Consider the following 25,447-nt stretch of genomic DNA (forward strand, 5'->3'; position numbering starts at 1 on the left):
TCTGGAGGTCCGTTCTTAACCTGCAGCTGTTCTTAACCGGAGGAACCTGCAGCTGTTCTTAACCTGAGGAACCCGCTGCCACTGCCGCACAATTTCTGTTCTCATCCTGAGGTAAAGTTCTTAACCCAATGTACTATTTTTGGGTTAGTGGAGTCTGTAACCTGAAGCGTCTGTAACCCAAGGTACCACTATACTCAAAACATACTCAAAGCATCAAACCTTTCTTGGTTCAAATAAGTTCATCTTCAACTTTGTCAAGTATGAGATCAAACATAATAAGCTGGTCCATGGCAGAGAACCAAAGCAAACACATTATTTTTTATTATTATTATTATTATTATTATTATTATTATTATTATTATTATAGCCTTACTGGTGGTCCAGGGGGTCCATTAGCTCCCTTGCTGACTTCAGAACAGGAGCAAGAATGAGGTAGGGCAGGGCAGCTTTCTTCATCCCTCTGGTGAGAAAAAGAAGGCCCTGTCACGACTGGTTCGGTAGATTCCAAATTAGGCATTAATCTGCATCAATCTTAAATTAAATCAGAACCACATGTCACCAAACAGAAGTTTTAAAAAGCAAGAGCTTACCAAAGCTGGAAGTTCACAACATTTATCTCTGTTGGCCCATGAAGTGGTGCAGACGATGTCAAACATCTGCAGCTGGAACTGGTTTGGAAAAAGGGGAAATATAACATAAGATGTAGCCGGTTCAGGAGATCAGTGAAGGAGAGCCATCTCAAACAATAAAGGAATTGCCTTAGATTGCAGGATGGGGAGGGACCCTCCTGCCTACAGACCTAATTTGGTCTTCCTCACTTGCAGAGGCGTAGCAAGGTGAGGTGGTACCCGGTGCAGAAATTTTGTCACGCACCACCCCGTCTGTGACTCCCAAGCCTACAGCAAGCCAGGGGAAGGAAGGGAGCTTTGCCACTGCTCGCTGTAGGCTTGGGAGTCACAGGCAGGGGGCTGAATGTCACACCCCCTCAGGATGACACCCAATGCTGCCCACACCCCCTTGCTCCGCCCCTGCTCACTTGACCCACAAGGCTGTTTTGGCCGAGGCACACGCATCTGACCTCATATGTGATGTCAGACATGGAGCAGGTGGAGACATGTCTGGGCCAAAGGCACTTGCACAAGGCAATACAAGCACGATAAAGGTCTTGACAACCAGCTGATCCTTGGTGCGTCCATGGTCCTTTGCAAGCCTCAACGATCAGCTGATTGCTCAGTTTGCAAAGCATGGAACTATGCAGCTGCTGGCACAGATAAGGTAAAGGTAAAGGGACCCTTGACCATTAGGTCCAGTCATGGCCGACTCTGGGATTGCGGTGCTCATTTCGCTTTACTGGCCAAGGGAGCCGGCGTACAGCTTCCGGGTCATGTGGCCAGCATGACTAAGCCGCTTCTGGCGAACCAGAGCAGCGCACAGAAACGCTGTTTATCTTCCCGCCAGAGTAGTACCTATTTATCTACTTGCACTTTAACATGCTTTCGAATTGCTAGGTTGGCAGGAGCAGGGACCGAGCAACGGGCGCTCACCCTGTCGCAGGGATTTGAACCTGCCGACCTTCTGATCGGCAAGTTCCTAGGCTCTGTGGTTTAACCCACAGCGCCACCCGCGTCCCTGTTGGCATAGATGCTTGGCTTTTAATAGTGTAGTGGTTTTGACTTGAAGCAATGCTTGCTCATCTGTACTGTACATTTGAAGGGGTATCATACCAGATTGAGCAGTCGTGGCTTCTCCCCCAAAGTATCCTGGAAACTAGTTTGTTAAGGCTGTGGCAAGATGTTAGGAGACCCCTGTTCCTCTCAGAGACCCACAATTCCCAGAAGGGTTTAGCAATCAATCCTTCTTCCCAAGGAACTTTTAACGTACTCCTTCTTGCTTTATGGCAGCTTCTTGTGTATAGGATTGCTTCCACAAGATCCTTACATTTCACATATTATTATATTTTTACAAACTTAATAAAAAGAGTGAATTTTAAAACTAGTATTTAGAAATATGTTCTATGTAAATCCTGTGTGTGTGTGTGTGTGTGTGTGTGTGTGTGTGTGTGTGTGTGTTTGTGTGTGTGTGTGTGTGTGTGTGCGCGCGCTTAGGGTAATCACAGACTAAACATGATAATTTTTTTTTTCATCTTTTCAGCTGTTTCACATAATACGCCTCTTGTTGATACTTCTGGGTGCTCACAGGAATTCATCCCATCACAACAAATGAAAATGATATGCCCTTATTTCCTTATTGTATTTATTTATTTCACAACATTTTTATACTCCTTGTTTGTAATAAAAATCTCAAAGTGGGTTTCTTCTGTTTCATGGGTTAGTATTAATCAGATTAAGGATGCAATGTGATATTGCATTATTATTTTTTTAGTAAATTACCAAGAAACAGTGGTTTGAATTGATTTATTACATTGATGCTGAAACCGGCTGAATCAGCCATTCTTCTGACTTTAAACTGTGACCTGGGTTGCTCTTTCTTATTCCAGCTGAGTTGCTAAACAACGGTTTCTTTGTTTCTGAGGCATTTACTCTTGGACATTTACATTTAAACTGGTCAAGATTCAGATGCACACAAATCCATAGAAATCTGTGAAGGACTGGACCGAACAGCACTAAAACTCATGTGTGTGATTTGGACAGAATAAACAAACAGTCTCTCTAGGGTGATTTAAGGAACACAGCATAAATGCAAAAAATATACTGTCCTAATTTGCTGGTGTCCACATGCAAGCTCCTGCATGTGCATAGGCAGGCACATTCATGGAAGGGAGAGGAAAGAGCTCTATCTGAAGATGCAGAGAGGTCCTCTTCAAAGAATATAAATAGGGAAGTCTTTTTGCGGTCAGAATATGTTCGTGTGAGCATCACAGTCTGCACATATGCAGGGATCAGTTGTCTGGGGTGCTCTTTGAACTTGATAAGTTGATTTAAATATCACAAGGCCTAGCCATCATTGTTGTTGTTGTTTAGTCGTTTAGTCGTGTTTGACTCTTTGTGACCCCATGGACCAAAGCATGCCAGGCACTCCTGTTTTCCATGCCTCCTGCAGTTTGGCCAAACCCATGCTGGTAGCTTCGAGAACACTGTCCAACCATCTCATCCTCTGTCGTCCCCTTCTCCTTGTGCCCTCCGTCTTTCCCAACTTCAGGGTCTTTTCCAGGGAGTCTTCTCTTCTCATGAGGTGGCCAAAGTATTGGAGCCTCAGCTTCAGGATGTGTCCTTCCAGTGAGCACTCAGGGCTGATTTCCTTAAGAATGGAGAGGTTTGATCTTCTTGCAGTCCATGGGACTCTCAAGAGTTTCCTCCAGCACCATAATTCAAAAGCATCAATTCTTCGGAGATCAGCCTTCTTTATTACTGAATATTAATGCTGCTTTGAAAGCATTGCAGTAGATTACAGCAAGTTTGAAGACGTTGGAGCTGCCGGAGTGCTATTTATTTTGATTAACAATGATTTCCGCTGCGTTTCTCCACAGAAGGATAGTTCCTAATTTGTAATCAAGGTGCCAGGCATAGTTGAGAAAGCCACTTCCGACCTCAGGAGGAGGTGGTGTTGCGGGCTCCTGCCCCCAACACTCGCACGGAGGCTGGGTTCCAGCCCTGCGCGATGTGGGGAATCCTCTGCTGCGTCATCTCCCTGGCCAGCCAATTGGCTGGCTTGGGGGTGTGGCTTGCCGCATCTAAGGCAAGCGCAGCAGAGGAGCTTCCTCTTTGCCGCCGAAAAGGGACTAGACATCCCCCTGGCTCAGAGAAGACATGAGCACATCTGGGGGTTTACCTGCCTGAACCATAGAAAGCATTAAACCTTTGGATCCTTGAATTTGCATCATACAACACAGGCTTTATTAATGTTTAGGATAACATTGTAACTGATGTAACTGAGTGTACATTACGGAGCTGTGTTTCGAAATGCATGCTTGCGGACTTACATAACCACCAACCAATTCACTTGAAGGCAACCAGCATTTTTCTGTGGGTGTAGATTTTGCTATGTCATTTATCCTTCATACAGTTCTGATTCTCTTTAACAAAAGCCATCATTTCTTTCTTTTTCTTTCTACAAAAGGCTCTTTAACTGCAACCTTTTATAAGTTCATCTTTGTCTTTTGCTGTTGGAATGTAGTCACAAAGGTTGTTTTGTTCAATTGTTCTGTGAGGCCTGATGTATTCATTCCCATATTTAAGCCTGAGGCCTGAAAGCAATTCTTCTTCTTCTTCTTCTTCTTCTTCTTCTTCTTCTTCTTCTTCTTCTTCTTCCTCTAGCATAATTTTGGGATAAATATTCCTGACAGGTCAAGAAGCAGTAGGTCCAGTGCTTTTTTTCCTAAAAAAATATGTTTGGGGTACTCTCATTTTCCTACTCATATTGAAATACTGCCCCTCAATAAGGTCTAGCTTAGATTCACAAAATGTTTAGGTGTATGCACACCCCTGCGTACCCCCAGAAAAAAAGCACTGAGTAGGCCTATTTTGAGTTTTTGTCCTATTATGTTTAATGGAGCTTAGCTGCTCAGGAAAGGTCAAAGGCTATGGGTAGATTGTCCAACTTTGACACAAACCCACCTCTCCTCCTATAGCTTCAGCTTATTTCATTCTCTAATCCCCAAAATGCAATGGTACTGTTCCTGAAGACATTTTTGGGGATGATGAATGGGAGATCCAGTCTTGATAAGAGAAGGACGGTTTGTTGTCTTGCAAAAGGATGATATCAAATCATTTGGAGGAAACAACAGTATAAGGGCAATGCTCTTCTTAGAATCACAAGTTTATGAACACAACTTAAGAACTCATTATCAAGATGATGGTGAAGAAGCAAGAGGTTCATCCAGTGTCCCTTTGCAAGAGAGTGATATGTTGGTACCTTTGGTAGCAAGCCAAAACGTATTTGCAATTTTGATAAAATTGCTCACATTCACCACAATATGAACTCCGTACTTAATGAAGTTCAATCTGTGAAGGCATCCAAAGCAAATGACTTTCAGTCTTCAAGGCTTGAGGCTGTTAACAAAGGTGCTTGGGAAGTCCACCTGTATGCTTAACCCTTTCACTTCCAACAAGTCGGTGTTTCAATGGGTCCAGGAGAAGGTAAATGTCTTGTTAAAAGGGGCTTATACCACTTTCACGAAAAGAATCCATAATTCAGCTACCACTGAAGACCCTAACCCAGTCCCCAAATAAACTATTGTTGTTATTGTTTAGTCATTTAGCCATGTCCGACTCTTCATGATCCCATGGACCAGAGCACACCAGGTACTCTTGGTCTTCCACTGCCTCCCACAGCTTGGTCAAACTCATGTTGGTAGCTTTGAGAACACTGTCCAACCATCTCATCCTCTGTCGTGCCCTTCTCCTTGTACACTTAATCTTTCCCAGCATCAGGGTCTTTTCCAGGGAGCGTTCTCTTCTCATGAGGTGGCCAAGGTATTGGAGCCTCAGCTTCAGGATCTGTACTTCCAGTGAGCACTCAGGGCTGATTTCCTTCAGAATGGATAGGCTTGAACTTCTTGCAGTCTACGGGACTCTCAAGAGTCTCCTCCAGCACCATAATTCAAAAGCATCAATTCTTCAGCGATCAGCCTTCTTTATGGTCCAGCTCTCACTTCCATACATCACTACTGGGAAAACCATAGCTTTAACAATACGGACCTTTGTTGGTAAGGTGATGTCTCTGCTTTTTAAGGTGCTGTCTAGGTTTGTCATTGCTTTTCTCCCAAGAAGCAGGTGTTTTTTAATTTCGTGACTGCTGTCACCATCTGCAGTGATCATGGAGCCCAAGAAAGTAAAATCTCTCACTGCCTCCATTTCTTCCCTTTCTATTTGCCATGATTTTAGTTTTTTTGATGTTGAGCACCAGTGATTCACATCGCCATTCTCGGCATTGTGCTCAAGCAAGTGGTTGCCACACAACTCCAGAAACAATTAGATGGGACTAGTTTTCTAGATCCACCCTGATCAGATTTCAGGTTTGGTTGAGGGGGGGGGGATGGAAATGGTCCCATGGGATGACTTTCACCGGGACAGGGAGAGCATGACCCTTAACATGCTAAGGATGATTGTTTTAGATTCTCAGCAGCTCCCATTATCACTGTCCATGGTGCCCTTCTGGCGAAACTATTCAATGTGGGTGTTGTAGGCATCAATGTATCTAGGCATGGGATCATCCCTAGCATGTTAAGAACTTATTAAAAAGAGTTTTCCTGATACCCAAGGCAGATATTTAAATCTTCTCACTGTCAGCTTTCTATATGAGCCAGAATTTCTCAGGCAAACATTTCTTTAAATAACCAAATAGCAGCTTTTTTTCTCATTAAACACATTACATCATGAACATTATATTAATATGGCAACCATTTTAAAAAAAGAAAATGCTCTCTTTTAGCTCAAAACACCAAGCTGCTTCACTTACTGGTGCAGAGTTGTCCCTTGGCCCTCTCGATCGAACCATTCTTCCCAGTACCTCTATCCCATCAGAAGAAATATTGCCTGCTGCATTGATCATCTTCTCACCCACTTGTTTGCAATCAATCACAACTTTAGCTGTAGTTTTGCTGATGACAACATGCAACTGAGGGAAGAAAATTATGTGTTTAATACCAAAAAAAAAAAGAAATGAAAAGAAAGAAAGCCCAGGAAAATACATATAGTTTTTTTATAAAATCAACAACAGATACACCTCCTAATTCCCCATTTTAGCACTACTTTCGGTAGAGACAAAGCAAAACCAGAAAAAAGTATTCAGAATATTATCACTTCTTTTTACACGATCACATCCTTTCCCCCCAAATGTCTCAGCAATTCTCACCTTATGGAAACTTCCATAAAATATTTTCTTTATATCAGGTCCTTCAAAAGTGACAGTCTGGAATTCACCTTTGTAGTCGTAATTGAAGAAAGTCAATGTTTTGCCACCATCTGTGGAGTGTGAGACAGAACATGTTTCAGAGATATATGCTTACAGTGTTTTTTAAAAGAGGAACATCAACTTAGATACCCTCGAGTAATTTATTTTCTTTAAAGGCTTCATCAAAATGATAAAATAGAAAATAGAAATAGGTTCTCATAAAAGGGTGTGGGAACAATGTACAGGGGTACAAGTTATAACTTTATTTTGGGGTGTGGCAGGGAATTCAATAATGGCTTTTTTGTCTCCTTGAATGAGAAGGCAGAATATAAACAAACCAAATCAATCAATCAATCAATCAATCAATCAATCAATCAAGGTCCGAGATAAAGACACAATGAACATACTATCCAAAATAACTCCAACCAGTGGCTCATATTCTTCATTCAGAATTTCCCAGAGAGCAAACGGTTCCTCAGGCGTTTCAGGGAGTATACGGAAGAGAAAAGTAATGGTATAATCTGAAGGAAGTCCCTCTGGGTGTAGATATCTGTAAAAGGAAAATAAGGCTCCAGAAACTGATGTCATCACAGGAAATGGGGTCCTGAAAGCACACCTCCGCCCCATGCCCCAGTCGTAATTGCTCCTATCTTCTTGAATTAGCACTTCTGAGGTAAAAGGAAAGAACCAAAGAGCACTAATTTCAAACTGCTGCTTTTTTTACTGTTAGGTTTGTTGCTAATTTTTGTGGTTTATATCTTTTATTTGAAAATCACCTTATGTATGATTTTATTATATGACGATGCATGCATGCATACATACATATGCATACACTCAACATGTACATTACCAAAAAGCAAACATAGTTCTCAATGCATTTGTGATATGGCCCTTTGCTGATCATTGGATGACAAAACCAGAAGGTTATGGAAAAGAAGACTGCTGCAGATAGGAAGTCTACTCGACTGAGTTTAGAAAGTAGTACAATGCTCTCACTGGCCTCATTCCAAAACGTTTAAACTAGGGAGCCTACAGTATTCTCAGTTTTACATATAACCACCTATTTCTCCTTTAAAACTTTTAATTAAATGACCTGGAGGTCTGGTTACAGTAGACTTGCCTATTCTAGTTAAGCTGCCCTTAAGCTGTTAGAAGATGAGTGGCCGACTGCCGCAAACTTTTTTATAATTATATTTCTGATGTCATTTCACACATCTTGAAACTGACATGCAGAAAAGAGTCTAACCACATTGCAGCCTTCAGACTTGCTCCCGTGGGGCAATTTCATCTCTTCAGGATGACTCCAGAGGAAGTGGTTTGAGGAGGGCAGCCAAGAAGAGATGCTTAATGCCTTTGCTGAAGCGAAGCCTATGATACAGTAACCGCATTTCATAGGATTTCATTTCCTCCTCCAGTTACTTGACAGAGACCAACCAGAGAGTTACTGTGAGAGCTATCCACCTTGTGCACAACCCAAGACTCAACACCACTTAAGCAAGTAAAACATCAAGCACAGCGTTGCGTCCCAGGTAGCATTTGCCGCCGTAGGGTTGAATTTGAACCTGTTATGTTTCTCTGCAAGTACTGGAACACAGAATCCGAATTTCAGTGCAACTAAGCTGCACACGCCTAATCAGGTACGGCCCAAACTCAGTGGCAGTAATTTGTTCTCGCATGAATAAAGCAATCTTTTGTCTTGCTCTTACCTCAGAGGTTCAGAGGATCTTTCAAGAACATGTTTTTTAACAATGAATTAAACATATAAGACAGGGGAAAAGGCATCTTGTGAAAGGAATAAAGACATTTCTTACTGTCTTTAACTCTCAGCTTGGGGAAGGCTGAAATAAGGGCTGTGTGTGCAGTGCCGACCTGTTTTGTTCCGGCTAAGCATGACTTACATTTGAAAAACAACATGGCATGCTCTACAGAAGGGATGGGGAAATATTTTCAGCTTGAGGGGCACATTTCCTTGTGAGAAACTTTCCAAAGTCTGTTTGCCGGTAGTGTGGGGGATCAGAGGCAAAAGTGGGCAAAGCCAAAGCCAATAATAATAATAATAATAATAATAATAATAATAATAATAATAAATTTTATTTATATCCCCCCCTCCCCAGCCGAAGCCAGGCTCAGAGCGGCTAGCAACAGTAAAACGATAAAACATTCTAAAATCATTTCATTATAAAATTAATTCCAATCAAATTAATGGCAACCATTGGGCTAGAGTTCTATGAGGATTGTCAAAGGAGGGGGTCAGGCTGTGCCCTGGCCAAAGGCCTGGTGGAACAGCTCTGTCTTGCAGGCCCTGCAGAAAGATGTCAAGTCCCGCAGGGCCCTAGTCTCTTGTGACAGAGCGTTCCACCAGATCGGGGCCACGGCCAAAAAAGCCCTGGCTCTGGTTGAGGCCAGCCTAACCTCTCTGTGGCATGGGACCCAGGCCTGACTCGTAACCTTTGTACACTAGGTTACATTTCTGTCACACGAAAGCCAGAGCTTTCTAAACCCCAAAACACACACACCCTCTCCATCCAGGCCATCAAGGGGAATTATCACAATCACATCAAGTCAAGAAAAAGGAGCCACGCGAGGAGGGCGCAGAGCAAGATCTGTAAAGGGTGGGGCCTGAGGAGAGGGAGGGTGGCCTGGGGAGCAGGTTTGTCCTAGGGAGAGTTCTGAAGCTCAGATGGAAAGACCTGAAAGGCCACATTTGTCCTAAGGTTCTCCACCAATGCAAGTGGTCTTGGGCAGGATTCACCTAACAAGCCTTGTCTGTGGTAAAGATTTCTGCTTGTGGAGAAAAACAACCCCGCAAGGACTTTTGCGGGGAGTGGATGGTCGTGGAGCATGCCCATTGTCCTTGCTGGGACAGGATAATACTACTACTACTGCTACTAATTTATTTGTACCCTGCCCATCTGGCTGGGTTTCGCAACAGAACATTAAAAACACGATAAAACATCAGTCATTAAAAACTTCCCTAAACAGGGCTGCCTTCAGATGTCTTCTAAGAGTCAGATAGTTGTTTATTTCCTTGACATCTGATGGGAGGGCATTCCACAGAGCAGGTGCCACTACCGAGAAGGCCCTCTGCCTGGTTCCCTGTAACCTCACTTCATGCAGGGAGGGAACCACCAGAAGGCCCTCAGAGCTGGACCTCAGTGTCCGGGCTGAAAGACAGGGTGGAGACGCTCCTTCAGGTATACTGGGCCGAGGCCATTTGGGGCTTGAAAGGTCAACACCAGCACTTTGAATTGTGCTCGGAAACGTACTGGGAGCCAATGTAGGTCTTTCAGCCACATTGGGATACAGCTTCCTCCCATATGTCTCCTGCATCCCCTGAAATTGGCTCGGGTGTGGGAGCAGGAGAACGCAGAGAACAGTGAACAGGGGGAGGGGAGGGGGATATTCCATCTGGCAAGCACAAATCATTGTGCAGACAGAACAATTGGAAGTGTGCCATGCTGAACCCACCCTGTAAGTTCCCACTTCTTCCAGCACTGAATGCCATGTTACAATCTGTGCTCTCCCACAAGCCTTGCTGTTTCTAATCACCACCATTTTCAGAATCCACACATGGGTTGAGTTAGCTTTATCTCTTCACTTAAGCAGTGTGTTTCCCTTCCCAAGTTAAATCCTGCTCTTGGACTCGACTTTCTCTGAAACTCAATATGCTCCTCTCTCGTATTTTCAGCACTCAACCCTAATGCCAGAGTGTGACATATGACGAGGGGTTTTAATGAATACAGATATATATATATATATATATATATATATATATATATATATATTAAGGGACAAGCACGTTGGTTTGGCCAAGGTAAAGATTAATACTGGTAACATTCCAGAGGCAGTCTGGGCAGACTTGCATTACAGTAGAGATGCTTACTGTAAATGTTTGGAAGGAGGGTTCTGCCCACGACTTCTTCTTGGGAAGCAAGCAAAAGCTTGGTTCAAGAATAATAATACTATAGCTAGATGCCCTAATTCAGACAGCTCTGAGAACAGTGCTACTCACAGACCTTCCACTCGACCCCTTCCCCTGCCAATCAAATGACTGACAGGAGGCAGGAATGTGACATCTGGAGAACTAAGGAAATCCCCACTCGCCAGTAGTGGGGAGGGATTGTGACTCCCAAGCAGATTTTGGAATTGGGATACTTATTTCATAATCAACCAGGTACACTGGGAGTGGGGAGAATTCCATAGATCTAGAGAAACTTGCACATGTGATGGGGGAAATTCTGCACATGGAAACATATTCTGTTGTGCATAAGATCTTGCACTTGATTGTGCTCAGAGATGATAAAGCTGGGAAACACTGAGTAAGTAACACACAAATAAGTAACTCACTGCTATTCTGCATTTTCCTGAACTGCAAGGTGCTGCAGTTTCTTCATTTCCTCTCCCCCAAAACACTGTCCTGTTTGCTTAGTGAGATTGCTTCATTTGCATCCATAAAAACCCTCACCTTTTCACCAGTGAAAACATTTACTGCCATGCCCCCAAATAACTTGAAACCTTTGCTATTTTTTGTAATGGTTAAATACCATACAGAGCTTCTGAGACAGGCCCAAAATAGATATTTTGCTACCTGAGGCAGAAACTCAAATGTCACTCTCTGTTACTCCAGAGGGTCTTCCAATCATTCAGAGCAGATTTTGGGGGTGCACAGTGAGGCTGCAGAGGGAGGAGAGGAATGAAAAGCCCCATGGGATCTCACTCACAATTTGTCACCCAAAATCTGAGCTTGAGATGGATTGCCCGACTTGCCTAATGGTAGGGCCCGCTCTTACAAATCCAGTATTCAGATGCAGATTTAGAAAATGTTGCTATGGTTTAGCTTCCATGAGCTTTGGCTATAATTACACCAACATATTTTAAGAATACATCTAGAGTTCATACTTGGTTGGCTGGGAAACCAAAGCATCCTTATGCAGTCTGTAGCAGGAGTAGGCATTAAATGTTCCAGGCTCCATAGAAACCCCTTCCACAGTTGCAAACTCTTTTTCCACCAAACCAAACATCTCCATCATTTTGAATCCTGAAAAACATAAGACATGTCACTGACTTCTCTTAATGTGGCTTGGGAGTGAAAATGAGAAAATGACTAAAGATTTATACCACCGCTAAGTTTACGAGCATGGGCCCATTTCCCTGGGAACTTGCATACCACAAAACGCTATAAAATAATGTAAGAAGGTGGTCATCAACTTGCTCAAGTGTCACATGTTTTAATGGTGCTTGAAAGGAAAAGTGGAAAAGGTTGTTAGCTAAAAGCGATTGGAACATGGCATTGCCTGGTGCTGAGTCAGGTCATTGGTTCAAGTACTGAATTCTCCTCCAACTGAAAGCTGCTGAAAAAAATGGCAGGAATTGGTGGCAGTGGTGGCATCCACCTGTCTAGAGAAACAATGGAGTGTGCCTCCAGGGGACAAAGTCAAACCATTGCATTAGAAGCACTGAAGTGACTTTCTAAGGTATATAAGTCTGGGCAGTGTGTATGGAGGTCCTGGGCAGCCCAGATGACAAGACCCCTCTCTCAGCCTCGCTGATGCGGTCCAAAGGGAGGCGAGCAATACATTTGGCACCAGCTTGGCTTAAGGAGTTGCTGGAAGAAGGCGTACAAGGCATCTGACAGGAATTAAACCTTTTTAAATCCAAAGCATGAGCACTAGAGAATGCATATTTATTTATACTGCTGTAAGTTGAGCAGCAGCAGCAGCAGAAAACCCATGGAAAAAAATAGATTCGCAATAGACTCACTATGGTCTTTCATAGCTTGGGTTCTTTAATGGGGTTTGTGCATAAGAGGCCAGCTTGGCCTCGAGAATGAAGTATTTAGGTTGGAGACTTTCTTCCAAGGTGCTTAGTCTTCCCAAACTCTCCTGTGTGACCTTGATCAATCATTGACTGCATTCGGTGTAATGATAAACTATAGTTTATTGGTAAAGGAATGAGTCTCATGCTCACATTCTCTCCCTTCCCTGCTCCTGCAGTGTAGCTCTAAAAAGGTTGGAAGATTTCAGTTCCGTCTTCAATTAGCCCCAGTTTAGTATTACATCTGAACCCTGACTGTGAGTACTCTTGACTATGATTTATTGAAAGAAGACAGCTTCAGAGTTGGCTTGTTTCAGCAAACTATAGTTAAAACTAACCACCAGTTTGATCAGTATTGGACACGGCGCTAAATTGCAACTAGTCAAACGTAGAAGCAAAAGCTTCTGATCTCCTCAAGCCCTTGCCAAAGGGGAATAGAGGAGAGAGGAGAACATGAGCCCAAGGTTTGCCCAGACACGTTCAGGCAACCATCAGCCATAAATCATTACTTCCAATGAAGCTGCTGTCTCTTATTATCTGAGCCCAGCAGTAATTTCCTAACTAGATTGGTTGCAAGCTGAAGTCCTGTAGTGTGTGTGTGTGTGTGTGTGTGTGTGTGTGTGTGTATGTGTGTGTTGCCATGAATGATTGACACGGCCCTGGCAGAGTGTGCCAGACAGTCTCATTATGTGACTGCCCCTTTTAACAGTTGAACAATAAACCTTTCCAGAGCAGTAGTATTTTTAATGTATTTTTAATTTGTTGTTGGAAGCTGCCCAGAGTGGCTGGGGAAACCCAGCCAGATAGGTGGGGTATAAATAATAAATTATTATTAAATTTGTTATATACTGAGCTGAATCCTAGAACAAAAGGATCCAGAATGCAGCAGTCTGATTGGTCAGCAGGAGCCACCCAATCCAGCTCCAGGTGGAAGTGAATCAGTGACCTGATTGGCCTGCAGGAGCAGCCTGGAATTAGCCAATCATGCGGGGCCCATTGTGTAAATAATGTATATATAGCTCGTATATTTCAAAAATTTTAGTAGTAGGCATGTCAGTTAGGGAAGGATCTGCAAATGAGAAATATAATCCTTTAAACAATTAACAGAAGATGAAGAGTCCGAGGGAGTGTTAGGGAAGCAGATACAGCAAGGTCTGCTCCAGTCAGTCTCTCTCCACTCCCAATTTCACATCTTTAAATTTGTGCTTTAAACTTGTAAGCCACCTCGGGTGCCTTGGCAGGAAGGCAATATAGAAATGCAAATGAAGGAAGGAAGAAGGAATATATAGAAATACTATACCTGCTAGGCTGTTGCCATCTTTATAAACCAATGGGCAAGCTGCAAAAAGGAAGAAGAAGAGAATATCTTTAAGTCTTGAAAAAGAGGGGGGGAAATTGTTGGCTACACAACATATTTCTAAATGGAACCCAAAATCTGTGCTATGAGATCAATAGACACCAGGACCTTGATGTGTAGTTTGGCACTGTAAGAACACATGCGTGAGCACACAAAACAAAAACCCCGGTGAACATCAGTAAACAATGATAGTTTTACACTGTTGGTTTTAACTTCCGTCTCCAATAGTATTGTTTTAATTTGGTTCTTAGCTAATTTTTTTATTGTGATTCACTCTGGGCTCCCTTTGGCAAGGAAGGGTGGATTATACCTTTTAATTAAGAAGCAATAAAAAATAGTAAGTGCTATGGGGAACCTCTGTTTTCATTCTAGTCCCTGTTAACTGTGGAAAAACAGTGCCTCAGAAACATTCCAGGGCTGTAGTTGTCATGACTCCCTCGACGCCTTCAGGTTCAGATGAGGAGGCTGCTCCTTCCCTTTCTCTTGTGGCAGAGAGAGCACTGTTGGAGTCTGGGCATGACTCAAAGCCACTGCCTGGGGTGTCTGCACAGGGCTCAGTTGGAGAAGAAGGTCTGACACTCTCTCCCCAGACAAGGCAACACCTCTGGAGAAGGAAGAAGATGCACCCACCCAAACATTGTACCCGCTTGCATCCTACGGGAATAGAGATTCTCTCACGTAAGGGCTTTGCTCCAACCTAGCTTTAAAGGCTGGCAGGTGAGCATGAATAACTTGTAGGAACAACCTGTGCAGTCTTGACACTGAGGTCCAGCTCCAAGGGCCTTCTGGTGGTTCCCTCACTGTGAGAAGTGAGGTTACAAGGAACCAGGCAGAGGGCCTTCTCGGTAGTGGCACCCTCCGTGTGGAATGCCCTCCCATCAGATGTCAAGGAAATAAACAACTACAGTGGTACCTCATGTTACGTTTGCTTCAGGTTGAATGTTTTCAGGTTGCGTCCTGCGGCGACTTGGAAGTACCGGAAAGGGTTACTTCCGGGTTTCGCCACTCGCGCATGCAGAGATGCGCAAAATGACGTCATGAGCATGCGCAGAAGTGGTGAATTGTGACCCGTGCATGCGCAGACGTGGGTTGTGTTCTGCTCATGTTGTGAATGGGCCTCCAGAACAGATCCCATTCGCAGCCAGAGGTATCACTGTATCTGACTTTTAGAAGACAGCTGAAGGCAGCCCTGTTTAGGGAAGTTTTTAATGTCTGATGTTTTATTATTCTTTTATATTTGTTGGAAACTGCCCAGGGTGGTTGGGGCAACCCAGTCAGATGGGTTCAAATAATAAAATTATTGTTGTTGTTATCTTGGATTCGTGAACCTCGACCCGTGCTTCTAGACCAGACTCTTCTTTGCCAACGCTATGCCTTTTGAGAGCTCTGAGACTGAATCGGCTCCTTTCCTGCTGCCGAGTCTGTACCATTACTCTGCTTCAATAAAGGCCACTTCCTTATTTACAAATAAGAGCATCTGCTGTCATGTTTTGGAGCCAGGGCAGCAGTGTAGAAACAACTTTAATCTGGAATGTGACAGGATGCACATTCTGCTACATAGGTTTGATTGCAAAAGGATTGCAAAAAAAGTGAAGTACATACCGTATTTTTCGCCCCATAGGACACATTTTTTCCCCTCCAAAAATGAAGGGGAAATGTGTGTGTGTCCTATGGGGCGAATGCAGGCTTTCGCTGAAGCCTGGAGAGCGAGAGGGGTCGGTGCGCACCGACCCCTCTCGCTCTCCAGACTTCGCACAGCTCTCTGCAAGACGCAGGAGCCCTGCGCTGGGCTCCTCCGGCTTGCGGAGAGTTGCCTGCATGCCAAAGGCTGGGCGCGCTGAGCTCAGTGCGCCCAGACTTTGCGCAGCTCTCCGCAAGATGCGGGAGCCCTGCGCCAGGCTCTCACGGCTTGTGGAGAGTTGCCTGTTCTGGGGGCTGGGGTCGGGGGAAGCTCGGGCTTCCCCCGCCCCAGCCTCGTGCCTGAGGGAGAAATAATTTTTTCCCCTTTATTTCCCCCCCCCCCAAAAAAAAACTAGGTGCGCCTTATGGGACAGTGCGTCCTATAGGGCGAAAAATACGGTACTTGTTCAGTGGCTTTTCCTTCGAATGCACAGAGTTCAACTGTTACTATCATACTGCAGGAGTATCATACACTACCCCAGTTAGCAAAGCATCGTTTTTATATGCTGTTTGGGCAATAAACTTATTATTGAGGGGAAGTGCGTGGAACAGGTCTCGGTGTTTCGATTTCTGGGAATGGAGTTGAGAGACGTCCTAACCTGGGGAGAAAACAGCAAAGACCTGATGAAGAGAGCACAGCAGAGGTTATATTTTCTGAGAATCCTCCGGAAAAACAATCTCTCAAAGGACCTGTTGATGGCATTTTACCATTGGACTGTGGAGAGCATATTAACTTATGGTCTGTGTATGTGGTTTGGGAGCTGCACGGTCAGGGAAAAAACAATACTATCCAGGGTTGTAAAGACTGCAGAGAGAATAATTGAGTGCAACTCTTCCCACCTTAGATCAAATCTATGCTGCCAGGTGCCATAAGAAAGCGGCAGAGATAGCGCCGGATAGTACGCAGCCCGGAAATGATCTCTTTCAACTTCTGCCTTCTGGAAGAAGGTATAGGGTTATAAAGGCCAGGACTAGCCTCCTGAGAAACAGTTTCTACATAAATGCAATTCTGGTTCTAAACACAGCATAACGGGTCTCTATAGTATAGTGTATTTTTTAGTATAGTGTATTTTATAGTATAGTATAGTATAGTATAGTATAGTATAGTATAGTGTATTTTAAAATGGGGTTTCAGAGTTTTTATGGGTTTTTATAGTATAGTACAATGTATTTTAAAATTGGGTTTCAGATTTTTTAGGGGTTTTTGAATGTTTTATGTAGTTTTTCAATTTCATTGTTCTGTATGGGACAATGACAAAAAAGAGATCATATATCGTATAAACAGAAGCAGATAAAAATGAAGTCTTAATCGCTAACTTGCTGAAGCTGTCTCGCAGACAAAAGTGATCAGTTCATCTTCAATCTTCTTAAAGGCATCAAAGTCGTCCACAAAGAAGACATGCCTGTCACTAGGCTTGCTGCCAATGTTAACCAGTTCTGAATAATCAGCATCTGCTACTCCAATGGCAAATATACTGAACCCTAGGTTGGAGGGAGAAAAACACAAATAAAAAATTCTTCAGATGCAACAACCGTTCTTCCTCTTGCGAATCTTTTAACTAAACGCAGTACGGAAAAATAAAACCAGTTTTCTCCATCGCGCACCAGAAGGCACAAATTCACTTCTCCACCCCAATAAACATCACCAGATTACTCTTTCAGCACTTTCATAAAAGGACTCTCCCTTTAGCCAGCCAAGAAAAAGGAACTCTCTCCCTTCAACCAGCCAAGTTTATTTTAGGAACAGAAACTACGTAGTGTGTCCAACAGACAAAGAAGCACACAGATTAATTTCCCTTTTTTCTTTCAATAACGTATGACCTAATTCTAACACTTGCTTTGCCAACACACCAGTCCTGCAAGTTAGGGTGTCTTGACCATTGTGCCAACACAATGCAACAGACATGGAGCTTGAGCCGTTGGTGCACTGAACCCACAATTTTATTTTCTTTTTGGATTGGTGGATGCTAGTTTAATAGCCCATGCCTCAGATACAGAAACTACTGCATCAGAGAAGAGAAAGAGACCTGAGACTCCAATAATTGCAGCATCTTCTACATTTTATCCCACACTAGCTAAAATCACTGACACAAAAACGTTGAGAATGCTCATTTGACTCTCTCTACCTGACCTTTATGAGAACACCTATAAAAGTGACAGGTAGGTAGCCATGTTGGTCTGAAACAAAATAAAAAATCCCTTCCAGTAACACCTTAGAGACCAACTAAGTTTGTCATTGGTATGAGCTTTCGTGTGCATGCACATTTCTTCAGATGCATGCACACCTATAAAAGTGGTTAATGGGTGGCTGAAGAGTCTGCATATATCAGCAAAAGAGAAGCCCGAGAGAGAGAGAAGAAAGCAATTATGTGCCTTGCAAATTGCTCCCTTTTAAAACATATATCAAGCAAACCAATCACACGGAGCACTACTTTGCCACTTGCTTTTAAATTTTGTATTTTATGAAAGGCCTCCTGAGACAGATAAGTTGGAACAGGTAATTCTTAAGAGAATGGCCATTTACCACCAATCATAGCTGGCAACGTTTCCCTGTTTTAAAGGGAAATTCTCTTATTCCAAATAGGATTCCTCGCAAGAAAAGGGAAAAGTTGACAGCTATGCCACCAATATCAGAGGGAAGATGGGCAACAGAAGCCTATTGCATTCATGTCCTGCTTGGGGTGTTTGGCCTGATATAGGTGAGCTTTCCTTATGTCCCTATCTTCTTACCATCTAGCTGCATCTCTCTGGCGACTTTGTTCACATCATCCTGTGATCGCCCATCTGTGATCACTACCAAAACCTTTGGAATCCCCTTTCTGGTCCCTGAGTCAATAGTAAATAAGGCCTGTTGGGCATGTTTTATTGCCTTGCCTGAAAAGAAGAAGAAGAAAGATAAACAGTGCACCGAAGTGTATTTATTTAATTTCTATCTCAACTTTCTCCACAAAAAACATGGCCCTGACGACCCCCTTTGTTGAAATCAGCAATGACAAAATCTACCTGGCAATCTAACTCACCTGTTTTGGTATTTCCTCCCTTGTATGCTATGTGCTGGATGGCCTCCAAAAGTGTTTCTTTCGTTCGGTAGGCATTCAGTTTAAATTCTGTCCTGGGATCATCACTGAACTGAGCAATGGCCACCTTCATAGAAAAGACATCTCACTCATTTATGGCAGACACAGCAGGGGCAAGTGAGAGCTGGTTGGGATCCACACTCTCTCAGACACACTTACACACCTCAGGTAGTGGTAAATTTTGAAGTTTAGGAGCCTCATCATGAGAGCCACCACGGTGACACCTCCAAGGAGAGTCCCAAAATGAAGGCAGTTGTGTGGATCCATTATTACACAAACATCAAGGATCAGTAATATATAATACCATACATAGTTTCCTGTCAGTAAGCTCCACTTCCCTTAGTGGTGTTTACATCTGACTGCATAAGTTCAGCTTGTAGAACACACTGAGCTTTAATAAAAGATCTTCAGCTAGTTGAAATGCAACCTTTAGCTTTGAATTTGCAAAGAAGCATCACCCTTTCAACTGCTGGCATGAAGCAGGTAGCCCATCAATGAAAAAGAAAGAAGTAACCAGCTTCTGCTTGACTATTTCTCTTCTTCCTTCTGTGCTAATCCATCACAAACAAACTTGAAAGCCTCATTATCAGTGCCAAAGCAAGGAGGGCATATCAGTTACCCTGGTACTCTGGCAGATGACATAACCAATCTTGGACACCAGGCTCCATTTTTCTCATGTGTCCACCTTTCTAAAGACCACCATCTAGTCAAAGAAGAATGGATCAGTGGCAAGTGGGAGATAAACTGAATGGGCGTTTACACTGAACCCTCCTCCTTTGAACAGAGGTGGCCACTGTAGCTTACAGCTGCTCTCTATGATACTTTGCTCATCAACACGCCTCACCGAATTCTGTGTAGAGAAAGGGTTTTAGTCCTCCCAATAGGAGCTATGTGAACACCTGCCATCTCCCAGTCGTGTTGAAGTCAGCTTGTGTGGCCCTCTTTGAAGACCACAGCAAGCCTTTGAATTTCAGCAGACTTGCTGGGAAGTGTGTTATGCAAAAAAATAACCTTCGTCATAAACTTACAGGTGGGTGTGTTTGGAATTGAGGTGTTAGGGGAATTTCAGTAACACAGTGAGTCTCTGTACAGGAATTAATGACACTCTGGAATATAAATATTTACAGATCTAAAGAAAGATGCCACCGCATGCTTTTCAACAGCGTTCGCCATAATATCGTATTTTCATTCATCCCATTCCAAGCCTCCTTTGAATTAGATGTTTGCTCATGTTTTGAATCCTGTTAATTCTTTCTCGCACTCATTCACTCACCTGAGTTCCATCAGGGCCAATCTTATCAAGAGCTCCAACAGTGCTGTACAGGAAGCCAATGATTTTGTTGAAATTGTCGTCTCCGATACTCCATGAGCCATCCACCAAAAAGACAAGGTCAGCCTTTGCAGCTTTGCAAACTAAAGACATACAAAGTACTTTGGAATAAAGAAAGACAGCAGGTTTCCCATGCTAAAGTGATGCCTCTCCTCCTTGACATGTGTAAACCTGCCTATGGAACCCAATAGTTAGGATCTCACTGAGTAACTATGAGCTCTACCCTGGAGGGGGGGGAAACAGCTTTCAAAACAGAAGAATGCTTAAGATAATCATTGCATCATTCACACCTGTTACTCTGCTACAGAAAGAGCCTACCTTCCTTTGCAGGAGGAATTGTAGGTTGTGGAGTGGTGGTTGAAGGAGTTGGTGGTGGTTGGGTTGGGAATGGCACTAGAAACAGAAAAAAAGAACAGTAAGAGGAAGCTTGACTGTGTAAGCAGGTCAATTGTGAAAGCATTATTCAGATATTGGGAGAATGCAGGAAATGTGAATGTTTTGTTATATGCCCAGCTCATATTGTACTGAGCCCAGAATTTGGCTTGCTGAGAATCTCAGCTTTCATCTGTTTCAAAAGATGGTTGCAAAGATTTGCCTGAAATCTGGAAGGCCTCACAGTCCATCTCCACGGGCAAAGTCTAAATGCATATAATTTCACTGATGAAAGAGAAATTGCAGTGCTCCTTCTAGTTCATCTTGCAGGGTTGGTGCAGTCTTTAGCACCACACAGGCATTTGAGTCAAGTTTAAGGTTATAAGTAAGGTGAGAGCAGTTTGATACTTACCCCCAACAATCAATACACACCCCTAAGGCAGAGGGTAGGAAATGGGAGTTTGGAGGGGGGGATTTAATCAATATTAGATATGCATAACATTAGACCCAAACACACATCTGTGTTTCACCCCTGACATGGTGAAATACCATAGCTCAATATAGTAGAGTAGCCTTTCTCAACCTTGGGTCCCCAGATGTAGTTGGACTACAACCCCCATCACCTGTAGCTTGCAGGACCCATGGTCAAGGATGATGGGAGTTGTAGTCCAACAACACATATGGACCCAAGGTTGAGAAAGGCTGTAATAGAGCATCTGCTTTGCATGCACAGTAGTCCAAGGTTCAGTCCCTAGGTAGGAAAACCATGTCCCCCATCTGAAACCATGGACAGCTTCTGCCAGTCACTGTAGACAACACTCAGCCTGATGGATGGATGAATGAATGGACTGTCCTGGTAAAAGGCAGTTTCTGATGTCCGGTATTGGAACTGAAGGCTTGGGGTGTAACAGGGAAAAGATCCTGCTATGCTGATTAGGCAAAAGTCAAAAAGCCAAGTTCCTAGTGCTTATACCAGGCCTAGCCAATGAAGAGGCTACATGTGGCCTACCAATCACAGAGGTCAGTGGTGCATCCTTCTGTGTCTGAAGAAGGCTCTGTCTTTGAGGCCTAGCCACGCAAATTCCAAGGTAGCCTATTAAGCTAGACTCTATACTCAGGTCCTGAGGCACCTGCCTCCAGCCACGGAGTCCCTGATGCAATTGTATCAGATAATGGTGCCAAGTTTAGGAAATCAGGTGTGAAGGAGGTCTTAGTGCCTATGTCTGATGACAGCAAAATGAACCGGATTCCAATGGGATGTATACTTACAAGTGGTCTCCATTATGCTGACAGCAGGCCCCTCTATTTCTTGAAGCTGCGTATGGATGCTGATTTTGTATTCTGTACCAGGAACGAGTTCAAAGAAGCAATGCCTCGGAGTTCCTCCACCAAGTAATGCTTCCTCCTGTGTCCCATCTGAAATTAGAAATGGAGCTGTTTAAAGATTAGGACTTTGGTCTAAAATACAGGTAACACAATGAAGTGGAGCACAGAGAAGAAGAAGAAGAAGAAGAAGAAGAAGAAGAAGAAGAAGAAGAAGAAGAAGAAGAAGACGACACTTTGAGCTGGATTCTATTAGCTGGTAATGCTAAAGCAAACTATGACTTAGCAAGAATGTGCAAGCGCACATGCTCCTGGAGAGAACGCAAAACATGTTCTCCTTCATAGAGAGCATATGTTGCCAAGGGGTCTTGCAAGACATCCCACTATTGTTGGACAGGTAAAGGTAGTTGGCCACCCTTGCGATTGGGCTCCCCTTGTGATTGGGGAGAAGTTGATGTTGCCATTTTGTGACTGACAGCCAAGAAGTTTTATATTCCCTGCTCGCAGCATTGAGCTTCCTCTTTTCATAGCGTGCATCAGATCACCCGCCCACCCTCCCTATATTTAGGGTTGTTCACGTTGACCTTGCTATGTTTGTCATGGGGTTGTCTGCTTTTGGGGCAGGGGCCTGGTAGGAATTTTGTCCATTTGGCTGATTGGCTGGGGCCATTTGGTTTTTGCCTACTGCGTAACAAATCATCAGAACTTGTAAGGTTGCGGTTAGGGCATTGGTTTTTATGAATTGGTTGGTGGAGGGGCATGGATCGGCTGTGCCTGCCCCTCCAATGCTGTTGCTGCTGCAAGGGAATTCCGTTAAAGGAATCCAGGGGCTTGCCATGCTTTTGTCCAAACCCCTGTCAAGGGGCTAGGGCCACGCAAGAGCCCCTGGGAGCATTTGGGGAGAGGTGAGGGCATGGTACCCAGCTACATCTTTCTCCCCAAAATGTTTTCCCTTTCTGACTTTCACTGGTGTGTGAATGTCAGTCTGTCCTCGGGCGGGGACAGATAGTCTCAACCAATGCCTAAGCAACCAATCACATTTTCTGTATTTTAATAAAGTTGTGGCCAAAATTATGCCAAAAACCTTAAACAAAAATTCTGTGTGAATTGTGTTTTATTGGGGTGGCTTGGGGACCTCGACACGCAACTGCTTTTCTCGTTCTCCAGTCCTGCTGCTGCTGCACTGCTGTGAGCCAAGCCATGGTTTGACTTAACATTTTATCGGAACTTGGGACTATGGTTTGTTTCATTCCAGACAAACCAAAAGCCATAACCAAGAAGGACTGGGGAAGGAGTACATTCTTCGTGATCTTTTCCCTGGGAATCCTCACGTTCCGTGCAAGGCGGGTCACTTTTATGAGAGTTCATCTTTGTTTAAGTTTCACTATAATATGGTAAGCAGATATCAATCATGAATCAAGCAACAGAGTATCTTAGTAGTTGACAGGTGTTCTGGCATCACACTGATGCTATTTCCTTATGACTTACCAAGAGCTGATTCGATCACAACCCTGTATGCTGTTGCATGTCTTTGAAGTTGCCACTGAGCACAGATACTTGTCATGCGGACTTGATAAGCACTCGGATTTGTCACTCCCAAGTACACTGAAATGGAATACAGGAATAAAAAACATTCGTCATTTCTTTAGATGCAGAACCTACTTGTCGTTGATTTAAAATTTGGGTTTTCTCAACACTTGTCTGCTTTGTTTGTTCTGTGCGTTTTACTTTTTATGTACCTTAAACTTGAAGTAAGAACTTCATGCAGAAGAGCAAGCAAAAACATTTCCTTTAGGAACAGCGCAAAAGAAAAGTGGTTGAGTTCGATACTCTGTTCAAGGCTAAGGTTACCAATGAAATATGGTCCATGGAGATTAGAAATTGGATAACAAGAAGTTGAGGTCTCTTACATGTTTTGGCTACGCCAGCTAAAGCATCGCTGAATCCCGTTGAGTAGGAAGCAAATACTTTAACGCTGTATTCGGTTCCACTGAGCAAATTCAAAATAAGGATGGTGCTGATATCATCTCCCACAAACGTCTCCAGGGCTGGTCCAGGGACTGCAAGAAGTGAGAGGAATATAAATGACTTAGGCAGGGAAACACAGCTTGAAGACACTGTGAAATTTCATTACTAGCTTCTGATCACATAAAACCATGCTCATTCTTAAAATGAAATATTGTTCTAACTCACTTTATTCCAGTTTACAAAACACACACACACACACCCTCTGCTAGTTTCTTAAAGGCAATTCTTATTTGTCATGAGTGACTTGAGCATAAATAACCTTAGTCTCGTTGACAGTAGATAAGATGGTATACCTCTGTCTGGACTGCAGTTGGTAATTTGCATGACTGAATGCTCCCCCATTATAAAAAATAAAAATCCCTACATGCAGAAAGCTAGCATGTTAGGAAGAAGCGCTCTAGTCCAACATCTTCCAGAAATGCTAGTTTTTTATGGCCAGGAATTCTTTTCCATGGACAGTCAGACTGAAAGTGGGATCTTCTCAGGAAGGAATTATTGTAACACAGGTTTCCCACCTTATCTTGTGAGAACTATACCTAGGCGAGTTGCATTCACACACCTGATTTAACATATTTACCACATATTTAAATAAACTACATAAGCAACCATTTTAGACACTCACTGTTCACAGGTTTATATACAATCCTGTATCCCATTGTGGGGGATGGAGGGGCATCCCAGCTAATCCGCAATCGGTTGTACCATTCGTCAGAGACCCTGAGATTTTGAGGAGCAAACAGGGGCACTGCAAAATGAAAACGTATTACAAATGAAATGGTTCTCAGTACATCCTGGAGAAACAGCGCTTGCTTAAAAAAGGGACAGTTGCTTATATTACGACTTTTGCCAGGAGAGAAACCTTTGTACTCACATGTTTTCCCTGGAGCTGACAGACTGACACCTTCCCCGTCAGAATAGATTGGGGTAACCATAACTTTATATTCAGTGTCTGAGAGCAAAGGCTGAAGAAGCAAACTGTTTTGCCTTGCAGGGACCATTACCTAGTCAGGGGAAACAAAACAAAAAAGATCTATGATTAACCTCTGTGTTTTGCATCTGTTTCAGAGCTTCTTGAGCCACAGGACCACTTTAGGTTATTAAACCTCCTCAGCACTGGTGGACTAGGTTGTAGAAAAAGAAAAGCCATGTACATCCATGTACACTCTCCAACGTGAAAATGCCGATACTGTGTGGGTTTGTCATACGTCCATCTCTTTAGAAATAGATGCAGGCCATGACTTCTGAGTTTAACTGCGACACATGCAAGATTATTATGCACAAAGGCATGCACGATGTAGATAGTAACATTCAGTGGTGCCTCGAGAAGGTTCCCCAGGTCCTGAGCTTTCATTAAAAAAAAATAATAAGTTGAGACTAGGCTGGATAGCTCAGTTGGTTAGAGTGTGGTGCTGATAACGCCAAGGTTGTAGGTTTGATATCTGTAATGGTTCTAGGGGTTGCTAGTGCGTAAGTCGTCGGCACACCTGGCTGGGTTACCTGGGTGAACCCTTTCTGTCCAGACAGCCACTCATCCGTGGCTGTCTCAATCGCTGGCAGAATCCGTCAGTGGGCGTTTCTTGAACTTCTTCCAGCAAAGAAGCTCTTTGATGCCTA

General features: G+C 43.5%; 1 protein-coding gene across 4 annotated transcripts in view; it reads right to left on the bottom strand.

Moving 5' to 3' along the window:
• COL14A1 (collagen type XIV alpha 1 chain) overlaps positions 1-25,447 on the bottom strand; it is a 135,436-nt gene that overhangs the window by 34,201 nt on the left and 75,788 nt on the right. For all 4 annotated transcript variants that reach the window (XM_081873916.1, XM_081873917.1, XM_081873919.1 and 1 more), the window contains 17 exons: positions 24,705-24,834; positions 24,456-24,578; positions 23,716-23,865; positions 23,294-23,410; positions 21,752-21,898; positions 20,429-20,503; positions 20,054-20,193; positions 18,724-18,847; positions 18,434-18,577; positions 17,021-17,185; positions 13,967-14,005; positions 11,752-11,890; positions 7,260-7,402; positions 6,814-6,923; positions 6,418-6,576; positions 591-668; positions 374-460 (listed from right to left, as the gene is read on the bottom strand). In XM_081873916.1, the coding sequence (XP_081730042.1) occupies positions 374-460; positions 591-668; positions 6,418-6,576; positions 6,814-6,923; positions 7,260-7,402; positions 11,752-11,890; positions 13,967-14,005; positions 17,021-17,185; positions 18,434-18,577; positions 18,724-18,847; positions 20,054-20,193; positions 20,429-20,503; positions 21,752-21,898; positions 23,294-23,410; positions 23,716-23,865; positions 24,456-24,578; positions 24,705-24,834 (2,070 nt within the window). The remainder of the gene's footprint in view (positions 1-373; positions 461-590; positions 669-6,417; positions 6,577-6,813; positions 6,924-7,259; positions 7,403-11,751; positions 11,891-13,966; positions 14,006-17,020; positions 17,186-18,433; positions 18,578-18,723; positions 18,848-20,053; positions 20,194-20,428; positions 20,504-21,751; positions 21,899-23,293; positions 23,411-23,715; positions 23,866-24,455; positions 24,579-24,704; positions 24,835-25,447) is intronic.

Source organism: Podarcis erhardii (assembly GCF_964252035.2).
Source record: "Podarcis erhardii genome assembly, chromosome: 8".
Classification (NCBI taxonomy): domain Eukaryota; kingdom Metazoa; phylum Chordata; class Lepidosauria; order Squamata; family Lacertidae; genus Podarcis; species Podarcis erhardii.